The sequence below is a fragment of the Carassius carassius genome, chromosome 29, assembly GCF_963082965.1.
Source record: "Carassius carassius chromosome 29, fCarCar2.1, whole genome shotgun sequence".
Lineage (NCBI taxonomy): Eukaryota > Metazoa > Chordata > Actinopteri > Cypriniformes > Cyprinidae > Carassius > Carassius carassius.
In genome coordinates this window covers 2,959,107-2,977,290 of record NC_081783.1, presented here as the reverse complement: position 1 = coordinate 2,977,290, position 18,184 = coordinate 2,959,107, and the positions used below count along the sequence as shown (strand labels likewise).

Here is an 18,184-nt window from a genome sequence, read left to right as displayed (position 1 = left end):
AAGTGCAACTGCTCCTAGCGGGCCCTGTCATTATAACGGCATTCCTCTTTGCCACCTCCCTTGGAGCGGGTGCAGTTGGTGTAGAGAGTGTGTACTTGCTGCGGTATAAGCCTGGCCACATCCTTAAGCTCGTAGGGCACACACAGCTGCCCGCTTAAAGAGCACAGTCTTAAAAACTGAGTTTTAAACCAAGCAAGAGAAAAAAGTTATTGCTCAGAGGTTGATCTTAATAAAGTTCTCAGTTACGTTTCATGAAAGTATCATCTTTGACTAAGAGGTTTCCCCTAAAAGAGCAGGTGCTTTTTTTCTCCATTTGCTGTCATATTTCACAAAAATCTAATTTGTGATTTTTCCTGCATGCAGGAAGTATGCAGTGCTCTTCATTTGTACCAGAATGGCTAAAGATCAGACTCTCAACATAGAAAATACTTTTTCATTAGTTTCATATAAAACATATGTACTGTATTTATGTGGGTGAAATGAAAGGGGAGAAGGAAGGTGGAAGATTTAATATACAGATGATGTTTTCTATTGTTTTAACTTTATGCCCATAGACATTGTGGGCTTGTATTGTTATATTTTACATTTGTATTGGGGCTTATACTACCATTTGGGGTCGATTAATATTTTTTTCTTTTTGGAAAAAAAAAATCATACACTATTGCTAAATATTTGAGGATTTTTCATTTTGATACAAATTAACACTTTTATTCAGCAAGGATGCATTAAATTGATAAAAAGTGACAGTGAAGACATTTATAATGTTTGAAACGATCTCTATTTAAAAAAATGCTGTTCTTTTTCAGCATGTTAGAATGCTTTCTTAAGGATGTGACACTTCAAATTGAAGAAATGGCTGCCAAATATATATTTAAACTGTTATTTGTAATTTTTATATTTGTAATATTATCTCATAACATTGCATTTCACAACACAGTCTTTTTGACCAAATACATGAAGTCTTCTTTTTAGAGCATTAAAAAAATCAACCCCAAACAAGGCAAGGCAATTTGGTGCTTCAGTCCTTGTTTAATGTTGAATCTTCACACTTTGCCAAAGGTGAAGTCTTCCTTCTCAATTTTCTTTGTGTTTCTGCATCTCAGTCTTGTATTTTAACATTTGAGGATTGTTCTGTATTAACGTCAGTCAGCACAAATCTTCCCACCAACATCCAGAATTGTTTTAAGAAGCCCCAGCTTGAGCTCTTTCCAGACTCCAGCCTGTGAGGTGCACGGAGGAAACATCAGCTGTAGACACTGACTGCACTGATTCCCTGAAGAACACTCACAGTTGCTGTAGAAAGGGTCTAGAGGAAATTGGCCTGGCAGCAGACCACCTAAACCCGTCTCGAGGGTCTGAGCACGGAGAGGGTACATCTCTTTCTGAGCTGTTGCCGTGCCATGCAACTAGCAACACCAGCGCAAGTGTGCTAGACAGGAAGTGCTAGGAATATCTGGTTGAATGAGTGCAGGGATGTGGAGGTTGGATTAGACCCAGTATGGCCTGTTGCAGAGCCAGATGTCCTACAGCAGGTGGACGGGAACAGGGAACGTATTGAAGTTTCTGGTTGTCAGTGATTTAGTGCCTTAGAGTAGAGCCTGCTGAGCTGTGTGCTCTAGAAAGACTTTGCCATCACACAAAGATGTTTTCAGTTGAGCCTAGAGGAGAAAAGCCTCATACAGTCTAAATGCTGACAGATGGTGTGAGGGGTGAAAACACCTCGAGGTGGGTCGTGACACACATGTTGTATATTCAGTCAAAGAGTTGCTTCACCCGTAGACATCAGAGGCCCTGAGTGTTTCAGCATGTGATAAAACTCCGAATGCAACTGTTAGAGTCATCTGTTCCTTTTCTTTGTGTGTCTCTAAGGTGATCTGTGTGAGGAGGTGATTGACCCCTGTCTGCCCGGGTTTGACCTCTGCCAACACGACTCCAAGTGTGTTCCCCTCAGTAAGGGCTACAGGTGAGTGTGTGAGCTCCTCTGGTCAGAACTTCACACAAAAGACAACATGAGCTGCCTGTAATAGAGCAACTGTCGGGTTCTGGAAAGTAAAAGCATTCATTTTCTCTTCGTTAGGAAAGTGAGTTTAATAATTCAAGACAGACCTGTTGTGAGCTCTGAGGATATATGCTTTTCTTCAAACCAACTGTTCACATTAATGCAACTTATTTGTAAAATAATTATGCTTAATAGCAGAATTTGTGATGGAAAAACTTACCATGATGCTTATGAAATTCATGTGTGTACACACACACACACATATATAAATGTTTGTGTGTGTGTGTGTGTGTGTGTGTGTGTGTGTGTGTGTGTGTGTGTGTGTGTGTGTGTGTGTGTGTGTGTGTGTGTGTGTGTGTGTGTGTGTGTGTGTGTGTGTGTGTGTGTGTGTGTACTTGTTTTTCTATTCTGGTGGGGACTTAAACCTGAATACACACAGACTCATGGGGACTCATTTCACGGTGGGGACCTAAATTGAGGTCCCCACGGGTAAACAAGCTAATAAATTACACAGAATGAAGTTTCAGAAAGTTTCCTGTGAGGGTTAGGTTTAGGTGTAGGGTTGGTGTAGGGCCATAGAAAATAGGGTCTGTACAGTATAAAAACCATTACCCCCACAAGGATAGCTGACCAGACGTGTGTGTGTGTGTTTGTGTGTATAATTTGTTTTTGTTCTTTGCTGAAAAACATTTTAACAAACAACTATAAATTAATAGATTTTAATTTAAATTAGCAATGCTTTATGGGATTGTAGTTCTTTCACTCACTAAAACTGGACAGAACATACTTTGTCTACTTTTCATATACTTCTTTGATTGATTTGGTTTATGTCTTGTAATGCTTCAACAAATAGCATCTGAACTGTTGTTGGTGTTGTTCTTCCTTCAGGTGTGAATGTTTGCCGGGTTATGTTGGCCAGCACTGTGAGCAGGATTACAACGACTGTCTGGAGAACAAATGCCAGCATGGAGCAGAGTGTAATGACGCCATAAACGGATACACGTGTGTGTGCAAGGAGGGGTTCAGGTGAGACTCGTTCATTGTTCACACTCACACGCTTGCATTTCCTTGCACGCAGTATAGAATTCAGTTTTTTCTGTTATAATGACTTACAGTTAAACTGCTAAAGACTAATCTGAACTAATCAGTAGCTCTACAACTAAACGAAAAAGTGCATTTTAAGGGAAAAACAATTCACTCAATTTAGAATTATATTTTATAATAATAATATCATCCTAATATTTTAATAGTAATATTATATAGTATATTAATATACAATGCATTTGAATGAATGCAATTTGAATTTAATTCAGCAATGCATTTGAATGAATGCAATTTGAATTTAAGTTTTATTATATTTTAAATAGTAATAATACCTAAATATGAAAACTGTTGATGAATACTGACCCTGACGTTTTTTTTTTTTTTTTTATAAATCAATCAATAATCTACTAATTCCTTTCATTCATAATTTCCCCTTTTTCCCTCTTCACAATTGCATCTGCAAAAGTGAAAGTAGGTTAGAAATCACTCAAAAAGCATGCACATACTTTTCTGATAGCTAGGATACTTGCACACCTGTGTTCATTATGATTATGAAAGGCTTGATAGATGATGCAAACATGTACACGCTTACACACATACACACCAAGCTTCTGTTGGTCCTTTGTTATATGATAGTGTGTAGTTAGATCTGACACGCACAGACGATGAATAGCCATATGGCTAATTATAACATTCGGGTGTGTGTGTGTGTGTGTGTGTGTGTGTGTGCGTCTGAGTCTGCGTGCATGTGTGGCATTGTACAGAAGAACAATAGCTCTCTCCTCAGCATCCCTCACTCCACTACGGCTACTAATTAAGGGCCTGATGGTGTCTTGAGCCCCACATTAATCTGCCTTACCACCCATCCTGACACTCCATCAATATTCTAACACTGTCTCCATTTCTTGTGTGAATTAGATTTAAGAAAGAAAGAAAGAAAGAAGTTCTTAAAAATTGCTTAAATTGTTTCCAGTAATATACTATACTAATATAATATTCAGTAATAATATATGCATATGATGGTATAAAAGCTTTTATCATTGTATATAATCACAAAATATGCAAAAAAAAAGCATTGTTATATTATAACAGGTATAATAAGCAAAACTATCATTTTGTTGTGTTGCTTTATTGCTTATAAATGTTTAAAGTAAAAAAGAATTATAGTTTATATGCAATAGGTAATAATTTACAATAAGGTCTCATTAGTAAATGTTATGTGAAATTGCTACATTTGTTACACAAGGTATCTGTTAATGTTACAGAAGAATGTTAGTATTAGTTTAAAAAATACAACTGAATTTTCTTAGTGTTTTTAGAATGCATTTGAAAAATCAGAGTAATGTATAATCATTTACAGTATTTGAAGTGCCCACGATTACGATATTCATGCAGGTTTATTATTACGATGTTATTATTATTTTGAAAATTCAGCTTTACATCACAGGAATAAATTACATTTGAACATATATTCAAATAGAAAATTGTCACTTTAAACTAAAAATATTTCACATTATTGTTACTTTACTGTATTGTTCATCAAATAAATGCAGCCCTAGTGAGCATAAAAGATGTCTTTTAAAAACAGTAAAAAAGAATCCTAATTATTCCAAACTTTTGACCCTCGCCCCCTCTCTTTCCTTAGTGGGTTGTTCTGTGAGACTCCTCCACCAATGATAATCCTCCAGAAGACGAGTCCATGTGATCAATCTTACTGTCAGAATGGAGCGCAGTGTCTGGTCGTGGAGGGAGAGCCTGTGTGCCGGTGTCCACTTGGCTCCAAGTGTCATAAGATGGTCACAGTGCACTTCCTCGGCAAAGATACCTATCTGGAGCTCTCAGGCGCCAAGATCCGACCACCCATGCACATATCCCTGCAGGTATGCCTGTAACCACTTCCTGTAATGCTTAACAAAGGGTCCCAGATCAGTTTCTGTAATACAGACCCCACATATCTCCCGAACTCACATCTGCTGCCATGAGAAGCGATCTGTCTCTCTGTCAAGGTCTGTTTTCCTCCGCGGTGCCTGGTCTAAGCCAGCTTTGGCCTCTCTGACATTATGAGAATGTCACCTCTTGTCCACCTGCGTGAATAATTCTTCTCCTGAGGACATATATTATGGTAATAGAGGTTGAGCCGGCTGTTATCCGTTGCAATCAGGGGCCCTGCGTAACCGCTAGATCTCCTACAAATGATCCCATCTTCTCACCGTCGAGAGGGCACACTAATGTTAATTAAAGTAGGAGAAATGAAAAAGAGCTCAGTGGCTGTTTATCTCCTTGTGGACGTCAGCATCTCTCCTTTTCGAGTTAAGTAATGGTGCTTTCTAAAACAAGTCTGACTTTTTGGCAAGAAGATAACATAGACAATGAGGTTTTAAAATGAAAAAGTGCATATCTATGATTCGTGAATGTTTATTTATTTTTTCATTCATCACAAGTCTAAAATTCATGTCTGATTTGTTTGAATTTTCATAGATGTTTTAAAATTAACCAGTTATTTTAAAATACTGCAAAAATGTGTGAAGGAATCCAAATACCATGTTCATAGAGTATAAAAAAAAAAACATTGGTATTTTCCTCTAAATATTTCCTCTGTATTTCATTGCATGTATGTTTACTATTAATTAAATTAACATTTAAATAGCATTAAAACCAGAGTAAAGAAACATGTAATATATTCAAAAAAAAATTATTTCACACAGTATAGTTCAAATCTATTAACATAACTGATATAAAAATTATAATTAAACTTTATTTGGAGTACTACTTGTGCCCAATCCACATTTCTTAATAATACGCCTAAAATGTGTCATAATGTCACCATTTATTGGTGGATCTTTGATCTTTGTATAATCAAAGTCTTTAAATGCAAGATATTTAATGTGTGCCTGAAGCATACTTGCAGTAGTTCCACTTTAAATGGTAAATGGACTGCATTTATATAGCGCTTTCAACAGACCACATGGCCATCCAAAGCGCTTTACAAGTTGCCTTGGACTTCAGCACTATTTCAGTACAACTAAAATGCATTAAGCACAAAATTAGCTGTTCCAATTTATTAGACTTGAAGTACACCAATTTAGTATACCATAAGTACAATTGCAGGGTATTTTTATTAAGCAGATGTAAATGTATTTATAGCACACTTAGCACAAAACAAATGTATTTCAAATACATTGTAGTACATTTATTTTTAAAAACAATATCAGTAAAAAAAAAAGTGTCCATTATTGTATGAACTGATAAATATTTTAAGTCAAATTTAAGAGAATGACATTTCATCATTGCACTTTCTGAATATTTTACAGCTTTCGCTCTGTTGGTGCAACACGCTCAGGAACTGCAAATATAGAAAAGCAATCAAATTAGGTTGCTTTTTTTATTTCTAGCGCTCTTAGTAAAACTGTGCTAAACAGTGTTAATGACTTGGTCCTCCTGTGACATATCCACTGACAGAAACCAAATACAGGGACACATTAACGGCTCATATGCCTCCAGGGCATATGAGCAGTCCACTTGGTCTCAACTGATGTGTAGATGGGCTTCCACACTCCATAAGCCATCAACTGCTCTTTTCTTTCCTCTCGTCCTAGTGCTTATATATAAACGTGAGCTGTTTTCCATCACAGCTTGCTCGCAGGCGTTCCATTTGATGCCCTCGACTAAACAGGGAGTTAATTGTCAGGCCTGCAGCAGATCTCTCTCGGTGTGAATGTCGTATTGAAATAGCGTGCTTATCACGCACTCTTGATTGTTTTGTACATCCTTCTTTTACCCTTCCACCTCAATCTTCAGAAGTCTTCCTGCTGTTTTCCTTCACTGATCTTTTGCTGTCTCTTTCCCATTACCCCTCTCTTTATTTGTAGGTAGCCACAGATAAGGACAATGGCATTCTGTTGTATAAAGTGGACGATGACCCACTCGCCCTAGAGCTGTACCAGGGACACATACGTTTGATCTATGATGTTGCCAAGTACCCCCCAACCACAGTGTACAGGTGAGGGTATGGCACAAACACACACTTTGTAAGCGATTATTTAAAGAAAGAGACACTAAGTGCAAAAATCTTACCTCTATGTGCAAAACACCTGTAGGGGCAGTAGAAAGAGGCATCTTTGTACTAGGGGTATGCAATATAGACAAACAATATATCTTTATATTTTGAGGATTTTTTTTCTTTTTTCGATAATGATAATTAGTGCATTTTTATGTTATAACCTTGGCTGGTTTAGGCCTGTCATGGATAAATAAATATGACACTAAAACCACCAGTAGGTGGCAACAATTCCCTGTTTGTATGATTGACTCATTGAATCATTCATTCAAACGATTCATTCAAAACGGTAAACTACAGAGTTGTCTTTTAAAGGTAATTCACCACTGACAAGATGGGCTTTCAATAAAACTTGGCTGTGTATCACTAATTTCTTTTTATAGGTGCTACATGAGAAACAGAGAAAAAGCACTCTTGCCAAAAAGTTACTAAAAACACCCATAATGCACTGGGCTCAAACCGACTGTCCAGTATTGGGAATACAAAATGCCTTGAGGTGAAAGTTCATTAAAATTGACTTAAATTTAATTCATAAATAATTTAATATAATTGAAAATGGTATTACCCCATATTTGTGTATACTATGTATATTTATGTTAATTAGAGCATTGCATTGTGAACTACAACATGCTAACAGCAGAACCAGTTGCAGTGTGCCTCACATGAGGAATGTTATTTGTGGCTTCCTATGTAGAACATTCCAAATTAGTCACTTAAGAGGTTCCATTTTAGTTACGAAGCTCTCTAAGAAATCAGCTGCCTCTGTAGCTCACCAGGTTTTGTAACAGACCCACAAACACAATCATACTTCTGTTCTACACAGTAAATAAACTCATACAGCCAGCTGTGTTTGCAGCACCATAATCTAAATAGACATATACCACTCTAAATTATTTCAAAACATCAAACATACACAGTCATTCATCTTCCATAAAAATGACTGAGTTTCAAACGAGGCTCCCTGCTCTCATCCAGAATAGTTCAGGGTGAAAAAGCTGCATTTGCGGGTAAGTTTGCTCACCGTTCTCAGTGAGTTTGAATCCCTGTAAGCTCGTGGCACATCATAAAACCATATAGGAGGCCTGGGTTTACATGACATGCTTGAAGCAAGCTCTCACTGGGTTCCCATGTGAACGCTTCTGTGCTGCAGCGCCATGATTTCTATGCTCACTGGAGCCCCCATAAACACAGAGCTCTTAGCCCTCACCTCCTGCCCTTTCAGCAGACAACAGACTTGTTGAGTCTGGTGTAGATTGTGCCTGACTCCGGGCCTGGTGGGTCACTGCGGATGTCATTAAGCGAGCAAGGCTCTGTAATGGGTTTCAAGAGCCCAGATTCAAGCTTTTAAATTCAGTCTGCACACTAACATAATGACAGCGCACAGTTTCAAAGCATTTCGAGATGTGTCTTGATCTATAAAGAATGGGTATGTGCCATCTCTCAGAGTCTCTGGCATCTTTTTCATCTGCATCTGCAGAAGTAGAGAGTGAACATTTGTGACTGGCAGCTGTTTTAGCAGGCAGTAGATGTGAACAGCGGTGAGCTGGGTGCTCAGGCCGTGTCTGCTTTCTTGATGACTTTGTATTGATCCAGTGCCTTCTGTTGCTGCTGCAGAGGGCCACTCTTCACTTCTGCCTGCAACAAGGGCTGAATCGATTGCTCTATGAAGTAGACACAGCATGAAAAATAAAGTTTCAATCAGATTCCTTGTCTTTGTAGACTGAGAATACATTCACTTAATTCCAGTGTTTCTAGTAGTAAATGCAAACATGCATTTAGAGCATTTTTTTTTTAGAAAAAGATAAAAGGAACAGACTGTTGTTTCAAGTTGCAGCCTTCATGGAATACACCAGGCAGCTACATTCTATGTAATAACAGAGATACAAGCTTCTCCTTGAATGGGGAATGACCAAAATCTCCAATGGTATCATTAATTTAGCTAAACTCTGCTTAAGAGTTGTGTTTTTGAGGCTGGTCCGGGCAGAATAAAAGACGGATACAGCTGTACAGTTGTCGAGCACCGGAGGTGTGCTGTGGGCGGAGCTATGGAGTCATGAGCATGCAAAGCTTTTGAGTAGCGATCGTCTGCAAGCTGTGACATCGACACGAATAAAACGAAGACAAAACATTTATTGAATTAAACAACGGCTAACGAATTAATATATGAAGCACATTGATGGGTGTGCTCTTGCTTTCGCTCTGATTGCTGTTTGCACGCTTTTCCAGGAGAAGTGCCCATATAAGGAATTCCACCCTTTATTATTTCATACAGGGTCATACTTTACGAAACTTTACAAACCTTATACAAACCGTGCATAAAGTGTCTTTGGCACAAGTCATACATTTTTGAGTCATGTTTAGCCTGAGAATCCAACACTTGAACAGTGTAAATAAGTCAGAATGCATGAAATAGCATTCAACATCCTGTTTAAATTAATATGCAGTGGTGTGACTAAATGAAGTAAGTTTTGTTGCCAGGTCCCTGCTAAGTCCAAGATGTATCTTGGCCCTCACAGTTAATCACAGATCCATGCTCACCCTCTAATTATCTTGTTTTTCCCCAAGCGACGTTGTGCTGTGTGGCTTTGGCATATCTTCACCCTATTGTGTTGTTCACATGTGAGGAGAGGAAGTGCAAGGAGAGAACACGTTCTTCCATTTCAATGTATAATATTTGGCATTGGCACACCCCGGTCTGGCAAATGTACTCCGGAGTTCTCCATGTCATAGTTAGCGTTAACAATGTGTAACCAGACCTAACAGAGCCAGCTGCTCAGTTTGTAACCCGTCCTACGCCGCAATGCTTGGACGTGGGTGCAGCGTTTGGGCAGCTCCCTTGCTTTTGGTTTTCCCACCATGGAACCTAGAGTTTTGAGGCTGTGGTTGGAGCATTCCTGAGCTGAGTCTGGTTCAGTGGCTCTCTGCGGGTGCTTGACTTCAAATGTGGAATTGGGTCATAAAGACTCTGTGGGGCGAAGATCAGAGCAAGATTCCCACACCATCTACAGGTCTTGCTCAGCTTTTCTTACACCTCATCCCTGCTGAACTTCAGCAAGAGATCCCCGGCAGGAAAAACAAGGGTTGGTTTGAGGGAAAGCGCGGTGGGAAAGAAGACAGCTCGGACTCCAGAGAGATGAAGAACGACTGAGAGCCGACGAAGAGTGAAGGATACTTATCTCTGCAATGTGATCCTGCCTTGATGGAAGGTGTGGGTGAGGGGAGGGATGGAGAGACTGATAAATGCACTGGGGAGGAGAGCGACGGAGGCTGTTAACTAGCAGTAATGCCTCATTACCATGAGATGAATGCTCGGGCCCATGCAGCGTGTTAATGCGCTGCCCTTTACTAAATGTCATGCTAATCTGAGTATTAGTTTAGGCAGCGGCATGGGCAGTTCCTCAGCAGAAGCGGCGGTTTGTGGAAACATTGCAGGAAATTGAATGAGAATGTTAGCATTCCCTGCCCCCAGCTTCTCAGCGTGGGCTCGCCATCCTGCGCCACGCCTAACCACAGCTCTCCAAATGCAGCTAATGTTTGGCATGTCAACCGGGTTTAACACTGAGCAGCGCTAGGGGGAACAAGGAGGGGTCAGGGTATGTTTTTACGGCCTGTTTTCATTTCGCCCGAGATTAGAGTTCCTCTGCGAGCAGAATGTTTGAATGGGGGGGGGCAGTGGTAATTCAGACTGAACCGTGACGGGACATGAAGTAAGTTCGTTGGGTTTGAGAAGAATAAATGGTTGTGGTGTGCTAAGTGCGACAGCGCTAATGCAACAACAGCAGAAAGCACAGTCAAAGCTGAGGGATGTTTATGGTAACGGTCCACACACAAAGTTTTATCGTGCCTACATTTACCTTTAATGTAATTAAAGCTTAAATGTTAGACATCATTAAGTTACCCAGAGTGAAGATTTAGTCGCATATGCCAGTGATGTACTCTTATCAGTGTTTTCCTCAAGAATCAAACCAAGACCGTAACATTGCTAGCGTTGCTCTAATGTTTGTGCTTCAGGAAAGCTACATATTCTCAAAGGATGAGACCTTATTCCTTGCTGCTTACAAGTGTTTTGATGCTACCTGTTAACTTCAGTCTGTAGATTAAAGCTAACCTTACTTGGTTACACCCCATGATATATCAAACGCTACATAACCACGTTTAGCAATTCATGTTCCAGAAGGGCATAATTGACTTTACAGCTGCGTTACTTATACAGTAGCTCGATGGTTGTGCGGCGTAACTGAATCTGGAAGATGTAAATATGTCTACAGTTTTTCTGATCTAGATAACTCTCCAAGATGAAGGTGCCAGTAATAGTATGTATGTGTCATTTATAACGCGGTTTCGCTCGAGGGAAAACAGAGTATTTTATTTTCAGCTAACAGGAAATTGACTACCCCTCGTGCGAGAAGGGTGACATGAGGTTGCTGAAATCTTCCATGGGTTTCTGTTTGTTTTTATTGAGCTCCGTAACGAGCTGCTTGAAGCTAATATGTAGGCTAGCCACACATCAAAGATCCCCCCCCCCCCCACAACCCTTCTAAAAATATTACAGCCTCAGGATATTTTCTGTCTGTCAGAATATGAACAAAAGGCCGATAGTTGCAAGCGCTAAGATACATCTTAATCTCTGGTGCCCCCTAGTGGTGCTAGAGCTTCACTGCATACATTTTGTCAACTCCAAATGATGACTTCTGTCCCCCATGGTGAGATTTATGTTCTGATTAAGAATGTTTTCATTCTCATAATAGAATCTTCCTCTTTTTTTCTATTACATTTCCACTCTCACCATCTTTTTTTTTCAAAAAAATACTCTTCCCATTTCCTTCTCAGCTGGTCTGTAGGCTCTCTTAATGAAAGGTGGCTGTCAAAACCAGAGACAGTGGATAAAAATGTCCTTATATTGTAATAAAGCCATTCATCGGTACCACCATAGATGTATCAAATGGACGGGCTTGAGATGTTTGGGGGGTCTCAGCCCGCGGACTGCAGTGTTTGTTGCAAAAGCCTATTTTGAAACAGGAATTGAATTATGGGCCTGTAATGCAAACCACACGTGCGCCTGTGTTGGGTCTTTGTTCAGCCAAGACCTCCGTGAACCATACCCCTCTATATCTGGGGACACTGATCTCTATCCGCACCTATGGCATCAGCATTTCAGCAAGGGAAAGTAGCATTACGGGCAAGCGCAAATACTAGTTGCCTGGCCGCAAAAATGAGCTAATTTTAATGCTTTAATGCTAGTCTGTTTGTTTGCTTAATGTATTTGTGCTGACAATGCTCTGCTGGTTTTGTTTATTTGTTTGTTTTGTTTTGTTTAGTACATGTGAATTTTTTATATATATATATATGTGTGTGTGTGTGTGTGTGTGAAGAGTTTATTTGCAAAAACAGATCTTTTTATTCAATAATCAGGATCTTTTTTTGTTTGTTTTTTTTTTTATTATGATTTGAGTAATTTTTTGTTATTTTTACCTAATCAAAATAACCCCTTCTCCTCTCTCTGTTGGTCTCTGGGCTTCTTTGCCAAACCACTGTCTCTAGCTGTCTGTAACTGCTTGTGCTTCATCCAACAATAACTACTACAATACAAAACTGGGCTTTCTGCTTTCTCATAGTTCAGGGGCTACTGATAAGTTAATAACCCTATTTCTCACATTTAAACAAAATACAGTCCTAGAAGTCAGCAGAATCTGGGCCAAACAGGGCGCTGCATGCACCACATCGTAAGAAACCGAGGAGGGAAAAGGCGAAAATCCAGCTGTGCCGGTCAGAGCACGTCTGTGAGATGTTTCATGGAGGTTTAGTGGAACCCGGGAACAAACGGCACTCTTCAATGGTTAAAAAATGACCGTGTGAAAGAGAATCGCTCTCAGGAGTTCACGCAGTCACAGTGCCAAACTCAGCAGGATGTGATTTGAGCGTCTTAACTCAAAGAAATAGTGAACTCATGGCCAACACAAGCTCTCCTTTTCCCACAACATAAGCTTTCCCCACATCAGTGCCAAATTCACTGGAAATACACCTGACGGAGTCTAATGTGGAAACCACGGCATTTTCAGACGACGGGGAGATATTCTGTATTGCACATTCATGGCTTTTCATTTAGGCTTAAAATGTTGCTTTGAAAAGTTAATTTACTCCACTGGTGACATGATACGATCTGCTAAAACTGTCGTTTTGTAGCTAGCATTTTATGTATCCACAATACACTAATTTAAATATTTCACACTGCAAAATTTGACAAAATAAAGCATAATTGGAAATGATACAAAAATAAAGATATTTTGCTCACGAGTGATATTTACACTACCATTCAAAGTTTGGTGTTATTTTAAGAAATGTTTCTTGAAGGTTTCTTGTGACACTGTAGACTGGAGTAATGATGCTGGAAATTCAGTTTCGATCACAGGAACAAATTACATTTTAAAATCTCTTCAAACAGAAAACAGTTATTTGAAAATGGAACAATATTTTACTAAATGCACTGTATTTTGATCAGATAAATGGAGTCTAAATGAGCATAATAAGAGACTTCATTTCTTACAACATTAAACAAATCTTACGACCCCAAGCTTGACTTTTCTTTCTTTTCTTTTTTTGTCTCATATTTAATCTCAAGTGTGCTCTAAAAACTGCTATCTTCTTCTGCTTTCTTGCAGTGTGGAGTCAGTGAACGATGGTCTTTTCCACACGGTGGAGGTCCTGATCCAGAATCAGACGCTGAGTTTGGTGGTGGATAAAGGGGCACCGAAAAGCCTGGGCAAACTCCCCCGTCCTCCGGCTGTGGACCACAACACACAGCTCTACATAGGAGGTAAGCATCAAAAACACCTCATTGTTCATCAAAACCACATTTCAACGGTTTCAAAAAATTTAATATGGCTTGTTTTGAGATACATTCAAAGTGTTTGAATGGTAATGATTGAAACGTGAGCACAGTGTTGGGAAGGTCACTTTGGAAATGTAATAGTTACCCTATTTAAGACAAGTAGTGTAACTATTTCAATTACTTTATTAAAGGAATGTAACTAATTACATTTGATTACTTCTTGATTGCTTTTCCAAATTTCTAATAAATGTTTTCAAATGGTAACATTTAAAAATAACAATAAAGCATACATAAATAGAACCTATTTTGTGTCCTGAAACATTGCGGTCTCATATTTTAGAGCAGTCAGTGCAATTTGGGAAAGAAATCAATCATATCTGTATGTGTGTGTGAAAAAATTCATATGTAACCCCCTTTGTAATCGTTAACCTCTTCATAACTGTAATTTAATTACACATTTTTTTTGCAGTAACTGTCACAGATTTGTTTTGTAATCAAAGGGATAGTTCACCCCAAAATGAACATTCTGTCATCATTTACTCACCCTCATGTCGTTCCAAACCTGTATGAGTTGCTTTCTTATGTTGAACATGAAAGACGATACTTTGAAGATTGCTGGTAAACAAACAGTTGGTGGTTCCCATTGACCTACTATGGAAGTCAATGGGAAAAAGCGACTCATACAGGTTTGCAATGAAGGTGAGTAAATAATGACAGAATGTTCATTTTGGGGTGAACTATCCCTTTAAATGATGTTATATTGTTACATGTCCCCACACTGCATAAGCGTGTGTGCTAATGTTTGCCTGTTTTTTGGTATTTTAGGTGTGCCCTCTCTGATTGACACAGCAGGCCTGCGACCGGGTCCAGACCGTCCCTTCCAGTCATTTAACGGCTGTATTCATGACGTACGGCTCAACGGGGAGCTCCAGGACCTCGGCGGTGGGCTGGCAGGGGTGGAGGGCATCCTCCCGGGCTGTCACTCCTGCGGTGTCTGTGCTCATGGGGCCTGCAGACAGAGAGGAGAGGCAGGCGTGACCTGCGAGTGTCCCATCGGCCACAGCGGCCCGCTGTGTGAAGAGACCACCTCCCAGAGCCCCTGTGAGAGCAGCAGGTAAAATTATCGATATTCACTGATATGAAAAAAAGGATTGTGATAATGTTTGGGCCATATGGCCCACTCTCAGTTGTGTTGGCATCAGGCAGTGATCTCCTGGCTCTCTCTTGCTGTGCAGGTGTGTGCACGGTGTGTGTGTGCCGAAGGGCTCCTCGTACAGCTGCTCTTGTTCAGAGGGATACTCGGGCCAGTTCTGTGACAGACGGGAAGAGTCCGCCGTCTGCAAGGGGCTGCACTGTGTGCTCGGAGAGTGCAGGGCGACGGAGAGCGGAGAGCCGGTTTGTCACTGCCAGTCTGGATACAGCGGGCCGTCCTGTGAAACAGGTGCGACACAGCACTGCAGGAGACATCCATCAGTCATGACAGAAAATTATAGCTTTTTATTTACATAAGAACAAGATAAAAAAAAATGTTTCTGGACTTATTGTGCACAATTCATCAGTGCACATTGTTCTGTGTGTGTGGTGGGGGGGATTTTACCCCTTGCTCTATCACCCATTCTTCTATTATATTGATTTAGGTATGTATATCCATTTGCTAACTGTAATTTAATACGTTGCAGATCCGCATTCAAATACTTTGTTGCTGTTTTGATCATCTTTCATTAAAATTGTATAACTTACTTTGCATTTTAAATTACTTTTTTCTTCTGCAGATGTAACCAAACTTTATTGGGTGAGGAAGAATTATACAATGATATCTTAATAATATTTAGATACTGGCTATGATATCTCATTTCAATAGAGCACAACAGTAAAAACCAGTCAAGATCTCCATGAGATTTCATAAAGTAAAAAACACATAAATAACCATTGCATATGCAATACAGTTCAAAATCAGTATTTAAAAAAAAACGATATATATTTGTACTTTTATTTAGTAGGAATGCAGACTTTTACATTGTTACAAAAATTCATAAAAATAAAAAATAAATTAAATTTTGAAAAAAATTTCACCCAAAAAAATAACACTTAGCAGCACAGCTGTTTTCAACATAATTAATTCAGCTTTGATCACAGGAATAAATGACATTTTAACATATACTAAAACCGAAACAGATATTTTAAATTGTAATATTTCACAATATAACAAGATTATCAAAATTATTCTTATTTACTACATTTTGATCAAATAAATGCAATCTTGGTGAGCATAAGAGACTTCTGTGAAAAACAACATTTTTACATCAGTGTACCTTTGATTAGAAAACTTCAGAGCTCAAAGCAAATCTGATATTAAAAATCAATTTCTTTGTATCACAAATGAATGGGACTGTTTCATGTAATCAAATCCTGAGGAATAGAATTCCCTCATACAAAATGATGTTTCCACCCAAAAATGTGATGCATTTTTGCATTTTTAAATGCTAAATGCAGTAAAATGCACAAAAAAACACTGTCTCGTGTAATCTTTTGCATGCTGCACAGAATCCAGAAGAGTGAAGCAACACAAGTCAATATCTGACCTGAAGGTCCTTATGTTTATTCATCTCTTATATAAATGCTTTATCTGATGGCCTGTCCTCCGTCTCCTCCTCCACACAGAGCTGACGTGCCAAGGAGAGATGGTCCGTGAGCTGCTCAAGCGTCACATGGGTCATAAAAACTGCACCTCCACCAGTAAAATCGCTCGGTGTCCAGGCGTCTGCCGCTCGGGCCTGTGCTGCGCCGCCACCAAGAGCCGGAGACGGAAGCTCAGCTTCAAGTGCTCCGACGGATCCTCCTTTTCCGAGGAGATGGAGACCACCGTGGAGTGCGGCTGCACAAAGTGCCCATTGTAATATTAGCCTGGAGAAGAAGATATATTGTAAAAAATAAACAAAACACAAATAGAACTTATTTTTATTAAGGGATGTTTTTTTTTTAAAGAAAGAGACTGCTTTTATGATGTTGCTTATATGAAAAGTAATTTTGTATCGTCGGACAAAAACACACAGATTAACATTCCTGAAAATATATGAATTATATAAATATGTATAAATCTATATAAGTGTACAACCTAACCTGAGAATTAATTTGGTCTGCGTATTGCATGTCTGTTGTGAAGCGTGAGCGTGGAGAGAAATGTGCCCAATCAGACGAGGACTCTCTGGACTCTCTAACACAGGAAGTGGTGAGCAAACTTCCTGTGAACTGGTGGCGGATACAAATGAACTGCTTCCTTACGGACCTCAGAGAGCTTACCTGCGGATTTCAAGGACGGAGCTTCGAGTGGGATGGGCTGATGTTTTGAACTTTAGATGTTGCTTTGCAAAGCTCATCGTTGTGGCTCTGGTTTACAAGCTGCAACTCATCGGAGTGAATTTTTTGCATGTCTGCATGGAAGAGTTAAATGTGAACTTGTAACATGCTGCGCTCAGGCGGTAAAGCTATCGTAGTAACTATGATAGTTAAAGGCTCTCTACCTGTTTTACCTTGTACAGTTGAAATCCAAATGCATTGCAGGTGATACAGGAGCAAAGCACTTCATACTGACGTAGTATTCCGTCATAAGCGTCTTTTACTAAAATATTAAATGCAAATATATTACACCCATTACTACTGTATTGTTTCATGTGTACCCTTTTTGGTTTCGTTTTTTAGATTTAACACAATGAGGTCTATAGATATTCCAAAGGAAAAGCTAATCAGTGTTAATGAATATTCCTCCTGGTTCTGTCTCATCCCTGTTCACCACAGACTGTTGTATAAGGTAGAAATCCAAGTGGACGATGTAACTCAGCTTGTGCAGGAAGTGTCATGTTAGCATTGTTATACGGTGCATTTTCTAATGTTTTGTTAAATATGAGTTAGAGAGTGATGATTAACTTACAGTGAATGTCGAATTAAACTTGTAATGAAATACGCAGTTGGGTTTTTTGTGATTTATTTTTGTAAGCTTTTATTAATTAGGTCTTTTATTTTTTTAATTTGTCAGATGTACAGTAATGTTCATATGCACCAGATCAGCGAAACCCAGGGACATGTTGTCGGTTGTTATTCAAAGGTGTTATGTGTGTATTTTTCTTCTTTATTCAAATGACTTTATCCCAGTTTTATATTCAGAGATAATGCTGGTTTACTTTCTTAAAGAGTAAATGCTTTTCTCTCTCTCTCTCTCTCTCTCTATTTTTCATTAAGTAAGTCATTTCAATGTCAT

General features: G+C 39.2%; 1 protein-coding gene across 1 annotated transcript in view; it reads left to right on the top strand.

Moving 5' to 3' along the window:
* Positions 1 to 17,893, top strand: part of LOC132109303 (slit homolog 3 protein-like) — a 167,224-nt gene extending 149,331 nt beyond the window's left edge. Inside the window, exons 30-37 of the mRNA XM_059515313.1 lie at positions 1,870 to 1,963; positions 2,888 to 3,025; positions 4,689 to 4,923; positions 6,913 to 7,043; positions 13,760 to 13,914; positions 14,755 to 15,043; positions 15,165 to 15,370; positions 16,591 to 17,893. Of these exons, the coding sequence (XP_059371296.1) occupies positions 1,870 to 1,963; positions 2,888 to 3,025; positions 4,689 to 4,923; positions 6,913 to 7,043; positions 13,760 to 13,914; positions 14,755 to 15,043; positions 15,165 to 15,370; positions 16,591 to 16,826 (1,484 nt within the window). The 3' untranslated portion in view covers positions 16,827 to 17,893. The remainder of the gene's footprint in view (positions 1 to 1,869; positions 1,964 to 2,887; positions 3,026 to 4,688; positions 4,924 to 6,912; positions 7,044 to 13,759; positions 13,915 to 14,754; positions 15,044 to 15,164; positions 15,371 to 16,590) is intronic.
* The last annotated feature ends 291 nt before the right edge of the window (positions 17,894 to 18,184 follow it).